Below are 18,085 nucleotides of genomic sequence, written 5' to 3' on the forward strand. Positions count from 1 at the left end.
AATGGGAGGAAATACAAAATTTCAACAAAATTTTCCTTTCTTTTTGCAGTGAAATTAGATAACAAAATTTCAGCAAAAGTATCTCTGGTTTTTTGCAAAGAAATAAATGGTGCCCCCAAAAAATTAATGAGGTTCAGTAGAATAAGTTTATTTTCACTTTCAGTCTGACAATTTGTTTTGTTTTTTTCAATATAGATTACCGAAAGTATGTAAGTGAATAAGTTGAGACGGCTAATTTTGTTTTTACTGTTGAAAAACTAGAACTGATTGCAGTCTTGAATGCTGTATTTTGTAATGCTTCTTATATTTTTAATTGACATAAAAAAGGAAAAAGACCTAGTATAAAGATAAGGCATCTGCATAAATAAATGCTTCATAAGGTAATGTTGGCCATTTTTATGTCATTTTATACTGTCATTTCACATTTTTAAACAGCTTGTGAGAGGCCTGACGAGCAACTAAGAAGTTGAATACATTGAAATACATTATTTTGTGTATAAATGATAAAATAAAGCGTTCCTAGTTTCTATTTCATGACAGAATAATACCAAATTTATGCAAAACAGTACAGTAAATATTTTACAACTTTTTAATAGATTTTTTTTCACTTTTCAACCTGAGGACAAAACTGGTTTTATCTATTTTAACTGTTAATTTATTTTATTTTTTTTAATATTGAGCAGCCCATTGATTTTAAAAAATGTTACAAGTGTAAATGATTGTCTGTGCAGTCTGGCCAGTGACCAGTCTAAACTGTCAACACCTTCGTTTGTAAAAATTTTAATTTTAAAATCCTTTAAATCAATTGTGGTGTTAAGGCAAGCCTCGTCCATTATACAAATAAAGGAGGGTTGGTTAATAAAGATTAAAATAAAGAAGTTTTCAACTACTTCACTGTAGAAGTTTTTATTTGTACAGCCCATGATTTTAACACAGTTTGATGTTATATTGGACTGGGATATTGAATTTTTTTTTTGCCATAAAAAAAAGATTCACGCAGGTCTTTAAAAGAACTATTCATTATTATATAATTATTAATACGAAAAATTTAGTACATCTGAAATGTGTCATTTATATTATACTTAATGATAAGATTGTGTGATTGTGTTTCAGTAAGAAATATTGGTTTTCATTTATTTTTCAGACGTTGCCGTCCCCATCTGGAAGTCGAGGGAAAGATTCCCCTGCTATAGGTGCGGCATCGCAAGCTCGGTATGAGGTAAGTAATATTATAGTTTAATTGTACGCTATAATAATACAATTTTTTCCGCCTCTTTTGTGAAGTGTGCACATAAATATATAAACAAAAACTTAGCTTCATAAATGTCTGTAATTAGATACAGTTTGAAACAGTATCCCAAGATACCATATAAATAATAACATATCATATTTGTTAACAAAAAATTTATTTTTTCTAAAAATTATTGGCATAATAATTATGTTAATTACAGAAAATATTACGAGATGTGTTTTTTTATAGAATTAAAGTGTCTGTTACAAGTGGAAACTGTCAATTATGTGTTGTGTATAAGTTTTAGCGGGAAATATTACCTACATAATATTAAGACAAGTTTTCTTGCGATAAATATGTAGACGATGTAGTGAAACGAGAAATTCACTGCTACAGAAATCCCCGTCTGTCTGTCCTTATTAGATTATTTGTTCCTCTTGACGATTAAGTACCTCATCTGGACAAATGCTATTGAGATGATCTGATTGGATAAATCTATGTCTGTGTATCCAATCAAATTGTAATAAATCATTTTCTGCGGTGACAGCTTTAGTGCTGTTTGTTTTATATTGTTCCATTAATTAGTGCATCTGTGTGAAAATTTGCGTCTTTCTTGAAGTATTGTTACAGTAATTTGGTCTTAATCAATTTACCATGTGAAGAAGTCTTTGATGAAGAATAACCCCACTTCCAAATATGGTCGCATACCGACCGCTAACAGAGTTAATTCTGAATTGATATGTTAAGTTGTTAGTCCACTAAAGGTGGATATCTGACAGGTAATTAGGAAACTTTTCTGAAGATCTTATTATCAAATAATAATGCCGTGCTAAGATTCAACACAACTGAATTATGGGATTTGTCTTGATAACAATGCATTATGGGATTGTTTAGTTATGAGATTGCATCATGGGATAGATGGTTATTGAAATTGTTTATTTATGGATTTTCAGTCTTGTACATCATACGTTCTAGTTAATCCGTAACCATCAGTTAAATGATAATTTTCCTGTACAGTTAAAAGCATTACAGATTGCATGAATTGAATTGATGCATTCATAAAGTTTTGTGGTTAAAAGTTTTGGTTTAAGATAAAGGTACAGTTTACTAGAATCCCATTATCAGTGAAGATCTACCTTCACACAATACTGTGATCGTTACTTTTCATTATGTAAATACATCATTACGCAGATTTGCAGCGTATTTTAAGGTTTACATTAAGATAAGGTGCGAATTGACGAACAATGTTTCTTCGGTAAGTCACGATGATTATTTTATGATTAAGACATGACATTCATGCATTGACATGGTGGAGAGTCGGAGATGACATGAGATCAAACGCAAATTGTTAGATTTCACCGATCACAATTCACGACACAGTTACTTCAAAGTTGATGTTTAATCCACATTTTAGCTGGGATTGAAGTCCATTCAGAGAGTAGCTTATCAAAAATTCATTAGCATTTTTGCTGTATTCAAACTGTAATGTTTGAACTGTGAATGTACATTTTTTTTTCGTGGAGAATAGAAATAAATTTGGGGACTGTAATGATTTTGGAATGATGATTTAATGAGCTTGAAATTTGCAAAGTTCTTATACCGCCACCTGCACAACATACAAAATCTTAATTGATGACATTTATTTCCCAGTCTTTATTTTAAAAAGTAAAATATGCCTTTCTTATTAAACAAAATCATTTTTATAGATGAAAAAATTTTTGTCTTAATTTTTTAAAGCCTCAAATAGTCTTCTTCAAATGATAGGTAGTTTTCATATAGATTTGCCTTTTTAAGTTGCTTTGCAATAGGGAGCATAGAGGTACTCTTCACCTTGAAGGTAAAGATCAAAAGAAAGTAATAGGGCTAATTAGCACGCAGACAGTCCCTGTATCTCTCTGCTACAAAGCGATCAGTGTTTATATTGCTAATAGGTTCGGGCAATATGATGTCATGATTTGAATAACACCCAGTAAAGAACCTGACAAATGGTGTGATTTTCTACGATTTCCACAATAAAATGTGACAGGTTGTGCGGCAAGTGACGAAGAAACATATTGACGGCCCCTCCAGTTAGAAAAGATCCTCTTGTCCCTCAACATTATCGTATTACGTCTGTAACACTTGAAATGTGTCCACATGAATTTAGATTACGTTTTAATCGAGAGTTTGGACTACTTGTGGTATCTTATTTACATTGATCATAGTATAATTTATAAGAAAATCGCTTCTCGTCTTCCATTTGTTGTTTCTTTGTTCTCCAAATCAATCTAGAAGATAGGGTTAAACATTATCTATTAAGTGCGATGTTTAAGTTTAAATTAGCTTAGAAGAGTAGTAATATTAACTCTTCAATGGAAAAAGATTTCAATTTGAACTTTTAATGTTTTATATTTTTTATTTGTTTTCTACTATTTATGTATAATACAGGCAGGTGTCCAATTTGTGACTGCTATTGTGAAATACAATCGGTGACGTGCCGTCTTTAAGTGTATAAATTCTATGTGAATGCCATCATGCTAGTTTTGCAAGATGAAAATATCTAAATTATCAGTGCCTTGTAGTGTTCGTATTTTAACCATTGTTAAAGTATTGACACTTGCAACAAATCTATTCATTAAAAACTATGGTTACACAAAAAAACCCAGCTAAATTAACTTTCTTTTTTAACATTTTGACCAAAATTAGTTTTTGTACATCGGCGATGTTACCATTCTATTCTAATATGTTCGAGATTTATTGTGCTGTGTAATTAAAGGGACATTAGGGACATTTGACACTAGTCTTGTGCCCGCCTTGTAGTTTCTACACCTTCTCACCTATTGAGTCCATTGTACTCGCTACGATTTCTATTTTATCCGATGAATCACTCACATTATCTGTAAACCCGATACTTTTAACTCCCGCAACTGAGTGAAATATTGCATGAAACAGAGTAATCAGTATAAGAAAGATGCTTTCCAGTTTATATTGTACATGCATATATTGTATATGATTTTTTGTAAACAAAAAAAAAGGAAGAAAATTTAACTCTTTAGATTTTTTTTCTTGTATATGAATGACAGGCCATTAGATATTGCAAACTTCATTCTTTTACTTAAAACTGAACATTCATGCTTGTGGGTGAATTTTAAGGGTGTGCTTGGGGTCCTGGGGTGTTGTCATACGATACATTGAATATGATGATTAGATTTTATCATATGAAGGATTGGAAATTGAAGACGTGCCGTAGGTGACTGCATATATTCTGCCACTGATATATTAAACAAGTAATTTATTGTTTTGATATTGATGCATCGAGTGCATTTTCCGTGGTAGAAAAATAGATTTTTATCTTCGTATTGTAATCCGCGTCAGAATGACATTGTGCGGTTGTTTTTTAACATAAAATATTCAGCTTAGCTTTCAAAGGATGTTATTCAATTTATTTTAACTTTCTGTTTTTATGTGCGGATCATATTTAGAAACATGAAACACTAACGGTTTGAAGTTAGAAATAAAATCTTTTGTTATGCATTTGATAAAGTGGCCAGCTCTCTTAAGTAGAAAGTATATAAAGACTTCAAGAAAATTCTATCGTCTTTCAATCTGTACAGTTGTCATGTATTAATTACGCGATTGTCCAAATATTCCTTTTGAAATACTGAAAAAAATGCTAATAAAGTATGTTGAAGTATAATTCAAATTTCCCTAAGGCAAAGTATTGGCTGAATTTTCAAAGGTAGAATTACATACAAGAAAAGACTGAATTAGGAATATATAATGATTGAAATGATCATTAGGGATAGAAAATGTTGAAATTAATGAAGAGTGTCTTTGCACGTACTAAATAGCCTGCATTACTCTTAATTTCATGCAGAGAAAATATAAATCATGTATTGTAGAAGACTGTCTAATGTAAGCTTCTAGGGTGCAATGATCAGGCTGAAGAGTGATTGTCAGGGACTGTAGGTGTATTTTTTGCAATGTCGTCAAGTACAAGGTGAAATGTACGGGCATGTCTGAAGAAAATAATAAGAATTATTCCTTTCAAATATTAAAAGCTTAAGAATGAATAATACTTCTAACGGAAACGTCTTTTTATTAAAAGCATATTCTGTTACACTTGTTATGAAACTGGCTTTAAGCTGGTAATAAAAGACTGTTTATAGAGACATTATATAATAAATGAGTCAACTGCACACTTATTTATCCATGAAGTAAATAGAAATGATTTATGAGGTGAAGTTGGAAGGTATTTGTGGAGAAAACAGGTTTAAGCTGGTTCAGAGGCCAGGAAAATACATCATGTAAATGACTGCTGTGAGATGATTTAAAGGATGCCAAAACCAATCAAAGAAAAAGAAATAACCCAAATTTATTTTAATAAACAAAAGGATATAAAATGTCCCCCCCCAACAAAATTTAAAAAAAAAACAAATGTAAAGGAAATGATCATGCACATAACAAGTATAGGTGTAGTTATAGAAAATTTGAGTGAAATAAGTTTAGTCCTTGAAGTATTTTTATTGAAAATTTTAAGATAACTCTAGTTTTGTCTTGGCCTACAGTCCAGTATGAATTATCTACCCTTGGCTACAAAGAGTTGAAAACTTACAGAAAATTCCTATTAGCATTGGACAGAATTGTTGTGGAACAGCATTTGTAGTAGTCTAAAATAAATATTGGGGAAAAAAGTATTAAGGTAAAAAAGGGAAAAATTAACACCAACTGCAAAAATAAGGTAAAAACAATTTATAAAAATTAAAAAAAACATAAATGTGTTGTGATAAAAATTTCATTTCTACTATTTTATTACAGTTTGTCATTTACTTTCAAATAATCTATGCAACATCTATTGATACATTAATATGATTTTATATTTCCAGAACTATTTAAGGATCCAAAATAACAGACAAGCAAGACTTGGAGGTAAGTTTTTAAAATCAATTGGTTTAAGTCTTCTTATACGCCGTTTTAAAAACAAGTCATATTAAAGGAAAGGCCTTGGCGGGCAGGCGGTGTCAAATTTTGTCCAAAGCATATCTCCTTCACACATTGAGGGATTTTATCAAAACTACATAGAAATGTTGGCCACTATGAGAAGCTGTGTCGGGGGCATGAATCAGATCTCTAGGTGTGAGGTCAAGGTCACACTTATAGCTCATTGAAAATCTCTTGTCCGGAGCATGTCCCCTATATGCATATCTATTATGGCCACATCTCTGTCAAAAGCTTTTGTTATGGGTGAATTTTGCAACTTCTATTGGGTAAAAGTATATATAATTTCACTTATTACATATTAGTTTGAAATTGTTTTATGCAAAGTTATGCACCCTTTTTCAAGCTGTGGTTGACCTTTTGTTTTAAGGTTTATTTTGTCAGAAACTTTTAAAGCTTTTCACTTCAAACTTGATATACATGTTCATTATCGAAATATGTTAAAATTTCAGAAAGGTAGAAAACCGTAAAAGAAAATTTTTGCAAAGTTATGCCCCTTTATTTTACTTACTATTTTTCTTCTAAGGTCATTATCTTAAAAAAAAAATTGTTTAGAAATTCTCATCTTTGTTATGGATCATCTGTTTTAAGAATTTTTTACAGGAAAGAAACTGTTTGTGAATCCTTGATATGTAAATAAAACTTAATGTGAGTGTTTGATGATTTTTCTAAAATAATAGACCAATATTATTTCAGTTCGAAGTCGTACTCGTAAGAAGAAGTTGGAGGAAACTGTTTGTCCAGTGTGCAATAAAAGAGTTTCTGGAACTCCTGAGGAGTTGAATGAACATGTAGAACTCTGTTTGAAAAAGGTAAGTCTGTCTTGAATTAAAACTAGGTTAAAAATACCAAATCTGACCTTATTGAATTATTTTACTCCTTTGAATTTGTGTAGTGAACATGCCAAGCTTTGAATGTAGTTCTGTCCCATTAGTGCATTTTCAAATTTGATCTACCAACGGTATGGAGACTGTTCTGACTTTACGCATCATCTAATTATTCATTTATCTATAAATGCTGATTTAGAAATCATGTGGGATTTGTAGTTGATCACTTGTGGGAAAATTCATAATCACAGGTTAGTTATCCAGGAAAGCAGGTCAGGTTGACCGAGTGCCGAGATATAACAAAAAATGAGTTAAAATTGGTGTAAAAATAAAAAGCATTAAAAAAAAAATTTAAAAAAAAATGTACAAATTAATTGGCTTGCCTGAACTTCTTTGTGGCTTTGGTCTGTTATAATTGAAAATGTGACACAAGAGCTCAAATGGTTAACATTATTATGTATCAGATGTTTAACATATATATATACGCTGAATAACTGTTAACAATTATATTAAATAGTTTACCTATATATCAAATTTGTATAATATATTATAGCGTGATGATGAGCTAGAACCTGTAGACGTAGAGGCGGAGGAACAATTTGAGGAATACACATGGGCGGGACAGACGCGGATACGCGCATCGTCAATGTTAGATGGAGGATATGCTGGTAACTATTTTAAGAAATGTGTTATGAAATGTAAACGCAAATCAAAGATTCTTTACTTTTCTGCCATACCTAGAACATTACATTTTTTACCCCTGTTTGAAAAGTTTGTTAATAAAAATGAATTTAAATTGAGCCAGAGAAAGCTTTTGTTAAATAAGCAGTTTTAGATTTTATCTATTTAACTAAGTTGTTCAGAAATATCTGCAGCCACCCTATATTATAGTCTGTAAATTTTAGCACATATTTTCTGTGACATTTTGGTTTACAACAGTATGTCTGCGGCCATTTTTCTTTCACATTTTTTTTCCATATATATAAATTTTGAGAAGTTAAACAAGAAAACAAAAAGCAAGTACTGGTAACTAACACTAGTCACTTGGCAACTTCTAGTCAGTATGTGACTGAAATACAGATAAAATTGTCACCAAAACCTGACATGAAGAAACAAACAATGAAACATGAATTCCGATAAGTCGTGTGTCACAACCAAAATGGCTGTTTTGATATACAATGTATATTGTACAATAATAATGACAACATTGTATGTTTACAGGCTCAGGGTTTCAGGTAGCTAGTTGTAGCAGTCAAGGTCAGGACGAGGACTGTGATCTCAACGTGGACGATGACGACTCCGAGAAATACGGCAATCCTCAGTATCCTTCTTACATGTAGACCAGATTTTTTCCCTCGTTTTAGATAGGTTCATGGCACTGACCCATTCTCATTGGAAAATTGCCTTGCCTCCAAAAAAAATTTAAAATGACTGTAAAAAAAATCAATATTTGGTTGTTTGATTGTTGATATTTTCTTCTTTTTCTTTTTTTTTCAAAATTCTTGAAATTCCTTTATTCAAAATATTTCAGTTTGAGGGGAACCTGACCTGTACTGAAAATTAGTAAATGCTTTAAACATTGGTGATACCTTTGACACCCAGGTATATCATGCAATAGTTGACTTTAAATGTCTTGACAAAAATTGTTTTTTTGTATGATGTCAATTTTATACAATAGTTAACTGGTAAATTTAATAAAGGACATTGCAAGACTTAATTTATTGATCAAGTTGATTTTGATCATATGCATACCTTTGGCAAGCATAATATTGTTTTATTTAACAAATTCAACAAAAATAATATTCTATCACATTTCTAAAATAACAATGTACAGAAAATAAGGACTATTTTTTCATTAACACACTTACAACTTGTAACAAAAAATTGCTACTGCTTTTAAGAGCATTTAAAAAAGGGGTTTTCTGCATTTGTATATGTTAAGTTCTTTAATCGATGTAAAGATATAGTGAAGTAGATGTGATACCATGTGCTTCTGATGAGCCCGGTGAGGACAGGGAGAGAGAGGCACTGAGAGGGGCTTTTTTAAGGTAGTTAAATAAAACAAAAATCTATTTGTCTTACAAATTAGTTAAGAAAAAGATCTTTGATTTTCCTGAGTGTATTTTAAACAAAATTTCAGCAAGCATTTATATATTTTAAGTTATTATATTAGAGTATGACATGTTTTTGTTATACACTCCTGTGAATAGAGGCTTTGTCAGGACAGCCATGCTTGTATTTTTAAGGAAAATAAATGAATTATACCAATAAAGAATGAAATCAAATTTGTTTTTAAATCTCCAGACGTCATTTAGTTAATGTATGTTGATTTTTTTTTTCAGTACGGCTGATGCTCCAACCAGTCTGAAAAGTCACAGTAGACTCACAAATACAGGTAGTAACTGTAGTTACAAAAAAATTTGAACTGTCGAGATCTTAAATGGGAATCGAAAATTTAATGCAACTGTTTCTTATTAAAGCCAGCATTGATTTTTATGTAAATTTTTGAGCAGCTGATTTTTATGCTTAATTTTGGAAGGCAAAAAAATTGGCGTCAGTATGTAGGTCAGGTTAAAAAAAAAGATTGTAATACCATTAAATGCTGGTGATTGTTTCACACAAACACAAATAAATTATAATTTAAGAATATTGTAAAGTTGGTTTGTTGTTAGGATTGGATTATACAAAATGAAATAATGCTTAAATGCATTACAATTTTGCTTATTTTCATTTAGATATAGAAGGTGCTTATAACCCTGAAGATAGTGTGTCATCATCACGTGTAAAATGTGAACCTAATGATGACAAAGATTCCGTGGAGGAAGTGGGGGGCTCAGCTGGACAAATTATTACAGCATTAAGGTGTAGACTGAAGGAGAAAAACGAACAACAAACCAGTCCAAAATGTCTTATCTGTATGGTAAGTATATATGGTACAAATGCATGAATTCATGAACAAGAGTTCTGGCCCTTTGTTGTATCAGCAAGGTAAACTTGCTAAAGGGTGTGAAATTGTGAAAACAAATTTACTCGCATTTCTTCCTGTTGCATGAATTATGACAGTTTTGGCCCTACATTATATCAACAAGCCAAACATGCTCAAAGGGAGAGCAACTGTGTTAACTCTCTTTTCATGATATGTCTGTACTCACATTTCTATAAACAATATCTCTGATTCCCTTGAATTGCAACCAAAGTCCGCAGGAAAGATATAATCTTTGGATTATCTTTATCAAATTCATGAAATATTATTACCATATTACTCCTTGCTTATATCTTATTGGCATGATAGATGAAAAATTGTGTAGAAAAACTATCCCTGATAAATCCAGGTGGTCAGATATTGATATTTGAAATGGTGCTTTGGTGACTTAATACCATATAAGTTCAAAATACTTTTTCAACATGGTTGATGTAGGATGTATTACTTTTCATCTCAACTCTCTCATACTGTTAAAGGTGGGGCGTCTGTGACCAAGTAGTTATGGCCGTTGACTTCAAACCACTTGTCTCTCACCGCTGTAGTCGTGCCAGGTTCTTCAGAATTTTCATGTGAGGAAGCTATACAGCTAGCTTATGGAACGTCGGTGGTTCTACTCAGGTGCCTGTTTGTGCCTTAAATAATGTACAGAGGGGCACCAGTAAAGCTGGAAAGTGTCAACTGCTGACAGCCTTACGTGCAACTGACTTCTTTAAGAGAATATAGAACTTGTTTGACTTTTCTCAATTTTTAGCTCGACTATTTGATAAAAATAAGTACAGGTATCCTAGTCACCCGAGCATTGGCTTTACCACTTACGTTAAAGTTTTTGTAACACCTAAAATATTTTCAAAATCCATTGATATATGGCATTGAAACTTTGCACACTTGTTCACCATCATGCCCCCAACCTGTAGACACGAGGAGGTAACTCTATCAAGCATTTTAACAGAATTATGCCCCTTTTTCTTTTAGAATTTGCATTAAAGTTTGCGTACCACCTCAAATATTTTCATTGACATATGTCTTTGAAACTTTGGAAACTCGTTCACCATGATGACCCAAACCTTTAGACAGGAGGAGGTAACTCTATCACGCATTTTGACATTATTATGCCACTTTTTACGACTTAGAATATATGTTAAAGTTTGCATACCACCTCAAATATTTTCAATGTCCATTGACATATGGTTTTGAAACTTTGCACACTTGTTCACCATCATGAATCCAATCTGTAGACAGGAGAAGGTAACTCTATCAAGCATTTTGACAAAATTATGCCTCTTTTTTTGACTTAGAATTTATATTAAAGTTTGTGTACCACCTCAAATATTTTTAATGTCCATTGACATGTGGCTTTGAAACTTCACACACTTGTTCACCATCATGAATCCAATCTGTAGACTTGAGGAGGTAACTCTATCAAGCATTTTGACAGAATTATTCCCCTTTTTTGACTTTGAATTTACATTAAAGTTTGTTTACCACTTCAGATAAATTTTCATATTTCATTGACATCTTGATTTGAAACAAGTTTAAATTTTATACACTTCTTTGAGAGCACTCTCTCCAAGGCCTATAACTGTAACATGGATTTGAAAAAAGAAAAATTGGCACTTTTGTTAAATCAGATAATTTTATATTATCAAGGATCTTTTACTATCAAGCACTAATTATAGGTGAGTATGCTATCCTACTGACGGAATGGCCAAGCAACCATAGAGAGTTTGGTCTGCTTTTATGAAGGCTTACCTGACCAGGCTGTACTTCTGGCATTGGCAAATCAATGTTACTGCTATCTTTCATAGGGTTAAAAGTCTGATGCAATGTTTATGTGCTGTATGCTGCAGTTTGCATATTACAGTCACACCTGTATTAAAAGAGCACCTCTGAATAAAGATAACCCTGCAATTAAAGGCCACTTTGATAATCATTCATTGATGAAAATGGAATAAAGTAACCTCAAAAGAAAGACCACTTGTCTGTAAAAACCTGTACTTGTCTCTCCCTTGGTCGACCTTTTTTCACAGGTTTAACTGTACATTTAATGTTAACATGATGATGTTTGTATTGTTTAAGGAGCCGTACAGCAAACCAGTGGCATCCACTCAGTGTTGGCATGTACATTGTGAAGAATGCTGGCTTAGAACAATGGTTAGTATTTGCTATGTATATTAGATAACTTCTTATTGCAGTAAGATAAAAACAGAAGGTTAGCATTTCTATTACCTACATTGTATAATTATGTCTAGTGAAATTTTTGGGAGACATATTGTTTTTGCCTTCCCTATCTGTCCATCCGCATTAAGCTTGTACAGCATTCACTAGTCAAACTACTGGTTGAATTTCAACCAAACTTCACAGGAGTGATCAGTACCATGCCTTGTTGTGCAAATCGCCGGCATGTTCTGCTGTGCTGCACAAAATAACCGTCAGAGCTATAGATAGAAAATCTTGTTTGGCTTTCACAGGTCAAGCTACTGGTGTCATTCAATGAAACTTCACATGAGTGACCTAACATAGTTTTTGGAGACATATGTTATTGTGACAAAAACCCTTCTAGTTTACAAATAATATTCTCAAATTGTAAAAACTATTGGTAATCAAAGTTATGCTGCTTATTTAAAGGTTTTGTTAACTGTTAATTATGTCCTGTGGATAATGATAAGTTGTTTGATTATATTCTGTAGCTGTGTCACATTTATCAGTTTAAATGGGGTAAGGGCCGTTTTTAGCTAAAAACAGGTTCGAAAATTCAGTAACTTGTGACCCAGGTTAGTATTCGATAAAGAGGAGAAAAAGTTTTAAATTGATTCTTAACATTACCTTAGTTTTTCATAACAAGATATGACAATTTGTTTGTATTTTAGTTGCACTTAATGTATTTTTTTCCGATATGATCGAGTACGGTACGAACATAACCGAAAATAGTCACTCCATATTCAATCATTTCGAATACAAGAAAATGCGAACAAAATGTCTTATCATAAAGAAATAAAGTTAATGTTGACTATCTAAGGATTTTATAGCTACAGTCGGTTAAACATTTAACATGGTTATCTGGTCTCCGTTTAAATGGTTAGCATGCTTTCGTACCTTGACGCCCCTAATATCCTCTAAGTTTGGTTATGTTGAATGAAATTGATAATAATACAAGTAGTATAAATGTAAGTGTTTTATTGTTTATTACAGGGAGCCAAGAAGTTGTGTCCACAGTGTAACATGATAACTTCTCCAGCAGATCTACGCAGAATCTATTTATGAAAACATTATGATAATTTTTAAATTTGTGTTGTTATCAAATCTGGTTTGTCTTAACCAGTAACTGCTCTCAGGGTTGTCATTAAGAGGCCAAAATGACTGTCTCAAATGCATTTTGGGCCACCTCCAACCTAAGAAAACACTCTTTATTATGTGTGATAAAAACAAACTAGAGGTAGCGGAGGACAAAGAGAAACCACACATCACCACCTAATAGGTTGAAATTATTTATCAAAGTCTACTAGTTTCGATCAAACATGATCTTCATCAGGACAAATAATAGATAAAATATACCATGAAAGCGCTAAAAAAGAGTTTTCAAAATGTTACGTCTGTTACTATAAATAGTAACATGTGATACTATTAATAACTTAAATTTGGAATGTTGCCAGAAGTTTTTAAGTCTTAAAAATAAAAATAAAATCTATAAATAGAACATACAGTTAGTTGTGATAAAATCAAAAATAACTGCCTCAGATTCAAAATAAACCTTCATGAAAATATCTTAATGACAACCCTGCGCTCTTCAAGACTTGTTGAATGGTTTATGAAGTATCGTCTTACAGAGTAAAGATGTTTTAGGATTTTGCAAAGGTGTAAGAATGCCTTGTGGTAATATAACAAGACATTATCTGTTAAAATTCTCCTTATAAGGTACATGTACATGTAAGTTTTGAAGGCTTTTTTAAATAATAAGACGTTTGACTTTTTTCTAAGTAAAATATTTGACTTAAGTCAGAAAAAGAATGTTCCTTGTTAGAATTCTTGTCTTAGAGGGACTTTACTGAGGTTTTTTGAAGTGAAGGGACCAAACATATTTTTTCAAGATTTCTGTATAACTAGATGTATGTCTAGACCAGAATTAATCAACTTTGTTGTGCAAAATGGCCCAAAAAATGAAAACCGTTACAACGCTTTTCACTCAATTAGGCCAAAAATCGCATTTAAATTGATTATCAATTTAATACTATGTATGTTTATATATCTATTGCTTGGTTTCAAATCTAAATGTACCAGTTGATTTAAGAAAGAATTTCAAAATGTATTATTTTAGGATATTGGACCTCAGTGGAGTTCCTTTTACTGTGACTGAAACAAGACATTGAATGTTTTATATTTCTAAAGGTGTAATACAAAGAATGTATTTTTGGCATATATATGGCCAGATTCTTGTTGATTAACTTTTTCTCAATTATATCGCATTATTTTTAAAGACAATAAAATGTTTTTAATTCTGGATACTAAGTTGTTTCAATACATTAGAATTTCACTTTTCTATAGATTTTATAGTGCTTGATAATTTATCTTATAACACTTTCCACACTAAATTTCTGAAATAGACTTGTCCAGCCTGCTAACTGGGCCAACTCATTCATCATTTTTAGGGAAATTTTTTAAAATTTATTTGACTAAATAAAGAAAACAGTGCAGACCATGATCAGATGACATGAATGTGTTAAACTTTGTCTGCACTTGTCTTAATGGTTGCATATGTTGTTGCCTTCAGGCTAATGTTTTAAGTTATTTGGACTTGTCAAATAGAATTGATCTGTGTATTATATGTAATATTAGAGATTGTTTTTGTATTTGTTTTCTTTTTTTGTTTGTTATAATGTATACAAATTAGTACATATATTAAATGAATGAAATTCATGAACTAGTTTAGTTTTCATTACATTTTTGTGTCGCCTCTACGGAGTAGTGGCGACATATAGGGATCACTTCTCCGTCGTCTGTCTGTCCGTCTGTCTGTCCGTCCGTCACAAAACTTGTCCGGACTACTGCTCATAAACTACTGGTGCAATTTCATCCAAACTTTACAGGAATGATCAGTACCAAGTCTAGTTGTGCATATTGTCAGCATTTTCCGGTTCAGTGATTTTTGTCAGAGTTATGGCCCTTTAATAATTTTTAATTTTAAAGTTTGTCCGGACTACTTCTCTTATACCACTAATGCAATGTCAATGAAACTTTACAGGATTGATCTGTAGCTCAAGTCCTTGCGCATATTGCACGGGTTTTCCGGTTGAATGATTTTTGGCCGAGTTATGGCCCTTTGACAAAAAGGTGTTTTTTAGCTCACCTGTCACAAAGTGACAGGGTGAGCTTTTGTGATCGCTTTTCGTCCGGCGTCCGTCCGTAAACTTTTACTTTAAATGACATCTCCTCATAAACCACTAAGCCAATTTCATCCAAACTTCACAGGAATGTTCCTTTGGTGGTCACCTTTAAAAATTGTTCAAAGAATTTAATTCCATGCAGAACTCTGGTTGCCATGGCAACCGAAAGAAAAAACTTTAAATATCTTCTTTTAAAAAACCATAAGAGCTAGAGCTTAGATATTTGGCATGAAACATCTTCTAGTAAGTGTCTACCAAGTTTGTTCAAATAAAAGCCCTGTGGTCAAAATTGGCCCCGGCCCGGGGGGTCATTGATTTTCCCTATATGCATATAGTAAAAACTTAAAAAATCTTCTTTTAAAGAACCCAAAGAGCTAGAGCTAAGATATTTAGCATGAAACATGTTCTAATGGGTGTCTACCAAGTTTGTTCAAATAAAAGCCCTGGGGTCAAAATTGGCCCCGCCCCGGGGGGTCATTGATTTTCCCTATATGCATATAGTAAAAACTTAAAAAATCTTCTTTTAAAGAACTCAAAGAGCTATGGCTAAGATATTGAGCATCAAACATGTTCTAATAGGTGTCTACCAAGTTTGTTCAAATAAAAGCCCTGGGGTCAAAATTGGCCCCGCCCAGGGGGGTCATTGATTTTCCCTATATGCATATAGTAAAAACTTAAAAAATCTTCTTTTAAAGAACCCAAAGAGCTAGAGCTAAGATATTAAGCATGAAACATGTTCTAATGGATGTCTACTAAGTTTGCTCAAATAAAAGCCCTGGGGTCAAAATTGGCCCCGCCCCGGGGATCATTGATTTTCCTTATATGTGTATAGCAAAAACTTAAAAAATCTTCTTTTAAAGAACCCAAAGAGCTAGAGTTTAGATACTAAGCATGAAACATCTTCTAGTGAGTTTCTACAAAGTTTGTTCAAATAAAAGCCCTGGGGTCAAAATTGGCCCCGCCCCAGGGGTCATTCATTTTCCTTTTATGTGTATAACAAAAACTTAAAAAATCTTCTTTGGAAAAACTCAAATAGCTAGAGTTTAGATATTAAGCACGAAGCATCTTCTATTGAGTGTCTACAAAGTTTGTTCTAATAAAAGCCCTGGGGTTAAAATTGGCCCCGCCCCGGGGGACATTGATTTTCCTTATATGTGTATAGCAAAAACTTAAAAATCTTCTTTGAAAAAACCCGAATAGCTAGAGTTTAGATATTAAGCATGAAACATTTTCTGGTAAGTGTCTACAAAGATTGTTCAAATAAAAGCCCTTGGGTCAAAACTGGCCCTGCCCCAGGTGTGTCATTGTTTTTAACTATATGTGTAAAGAAAAAACTTGACCAGCTAGATCTTAGATGTTTAGCATGAAACATTTTCTAATGGGTGTCTACCAACTTTGTTCAAATAAAAGCCCTGGGGTTTAAACTGGCCCCGCTCCGGGGGCCTATATACAGGTGAGCGACTTCAGGGCCATCATGGCCCTCTTGTTTCTGTCGTTGCCAGATACACAAAAGCTTTACAGGAATGATCAGTACCAAGTCTAGTTGTGCATATTGTCAGCATTTTCCGGTTCAATGATTTTTGTCAGAGTTATGGCCCTTTAATAATTCTTATTTTTAAAGTTTGTCCGGACTACTTCTCTTATACCACTAATGCAATTTCAATGAAACTTTACAGGATTGATCTGTAGCTCAGGTCCTTGCGCATATTGCACGGGTTTTCCGGTTGAATGATTTTTGGCCTAGTTATGGCCCTTTGATAAAAAGGTCTTTTTTTCTGTGTGTTGCCAGATACGCAAAAGCTTGTCCGGACTACTCCTCATAAACTACTGGTGCAATTTTATCCAAACTTTACAGGAATGATCAGTACCAAGTCTAGTTGTGCACTGTCTGTCTGTCTGTCTGTCTGTCACAAATTTGTCCCAACATGAAATTGGCCATCATGAGGCGACACATGTGATTACTGATCGCTCTTGTATTTTCATAGAAAATACTTTGTACACATGCATGAGGCATGAAAGAAATTTTGAGTAAACAAACAATTATTTTCTTTTACATATTTGCTCAAACAGCTTTTATTTATTGCCTGACATTTTATAATTGGAAGGAACAAACTTTGGACAGTCACAAGGTCATGGTCCCCTGTGCAAACAACAGATTTTAACACAGCCTTTTTTCTACCAATGGTTTTCATATTATTTTGTTGGATCATTTATTATATGCCCGAAAGGGCATATCATATTATACCCCCTGGCGTCCGTCTGTCCGTCGGCACTCACAGGACAGTAATTATGTGGCTAGAGGGACAATAGGTAACTGTTCTTTCTCTTTGAGTCATTCATTCCGTAATGCTTTTATGTGGCTATTTTCTTTTGTGTGTCTAAAAAGAACAATAGAGTAGCCACATTATTACTCTCCTGTAAGAATGTCTGTTAGCAATTTGGTTTCCGGAGCATAACTTAAGTTCCATTTGGCCCACAATATTCAAAATTATAGGATGATTGTCTATATTGGGTAGAAGGTCACTGTCACTATTACCTTAAAACTGAAAACAGTTACGGAGCATAACTAAAGTTCCATATGACCCACAATATTCAAACTTCATAGGATGATTGTCCATATTGGCTAGAAGACCCCTATTGATTTTGGGGTCACAAGATCAAAGGTCAAGGTCACTATTACCTTAATAAT

General features: G+C 32.8%; 1 protein-coding gene across 4 annotated transcripts in view; it reads left to right on the plus strand.

Moving 5' to 3' along the window:
• Nucleotides 1-14,929, plus strand: part of LOC132714506 (E3 ubiquitin-protein ligase RNF220-like) — a 32,228-nt gene extending 17,299 nt beyond the window's left edge. For 3 of the 4 annotated variants that reach the window (XM_060697403.1, XM_060697404.1, XM_060697402.1), the window contains 10 exons: nucleotides 1,145-1,219; nucleotides 6,097-6,139; nucleotides 6,905-7,020; nucleotides 7,589-7,703; nucleotides 8,257-8,356; nucleotides 8,997-9,083; nucleotides 9,378-9,430; nucleotides 9,771-9,955; nucleotides 12,095-12,169; nucleotides 13,208-14,929. In XM_060697403.1, the coding sequence (XP_060553386.1) occupies nucleotides 1,145-1,219; nucleotides 6,097-6,139; nucleotides 6,905-7,020; nucleotides 7,589-7,703; nucleotides 8,257-8,356; nucleotides 8,997-9,083; nucleotides 9,378-9,430; nucleotides 9,771-9,955; nucleotides 12,095-12,169; nucleotides 13,208-13,279 (921 nt within the window). In that variant the 3' untranslated portion in view covers nucleotides 13,280-14,929. The remainder of the gene's footprint in view (nucleotides 1-1,144; nucleotides 1,220-6,096; nucleotides 6,140-6,904; nucleotides 7,021-7,588; nucleotides 7,704-8,256; nucleotides 8,357-8,996; nucleotides 9,084-9,377; nucleotides 9,431-9,770; nucleotides 9,956-12,094; nucleotides 12,170-13,207) is intronic. The other variant, XR_009623562.1, reaches the window with a different exon arrangement.
• Nucleotides 14,930-18,085: the final 3,156 nt, after the last annotated feature.

This window comes from Ruditapes philippinarum, unplaced genomic scaffold, assembly GCF_026571515.1.
Source record: "Ruditapes philippinarum isolate M1 unplaced genomic scaffold, ASM2657151v2 ctg3982_1_1_1_1, whole genome shotgun sequence".
NCBI classification, from domain to species: domain Eukaryota; kingdom Metazoa; phylum Mollusca; class Bivalvia; order Venerida; family Veneridae; genus Ruditapes; species Ruditapes philippinarum.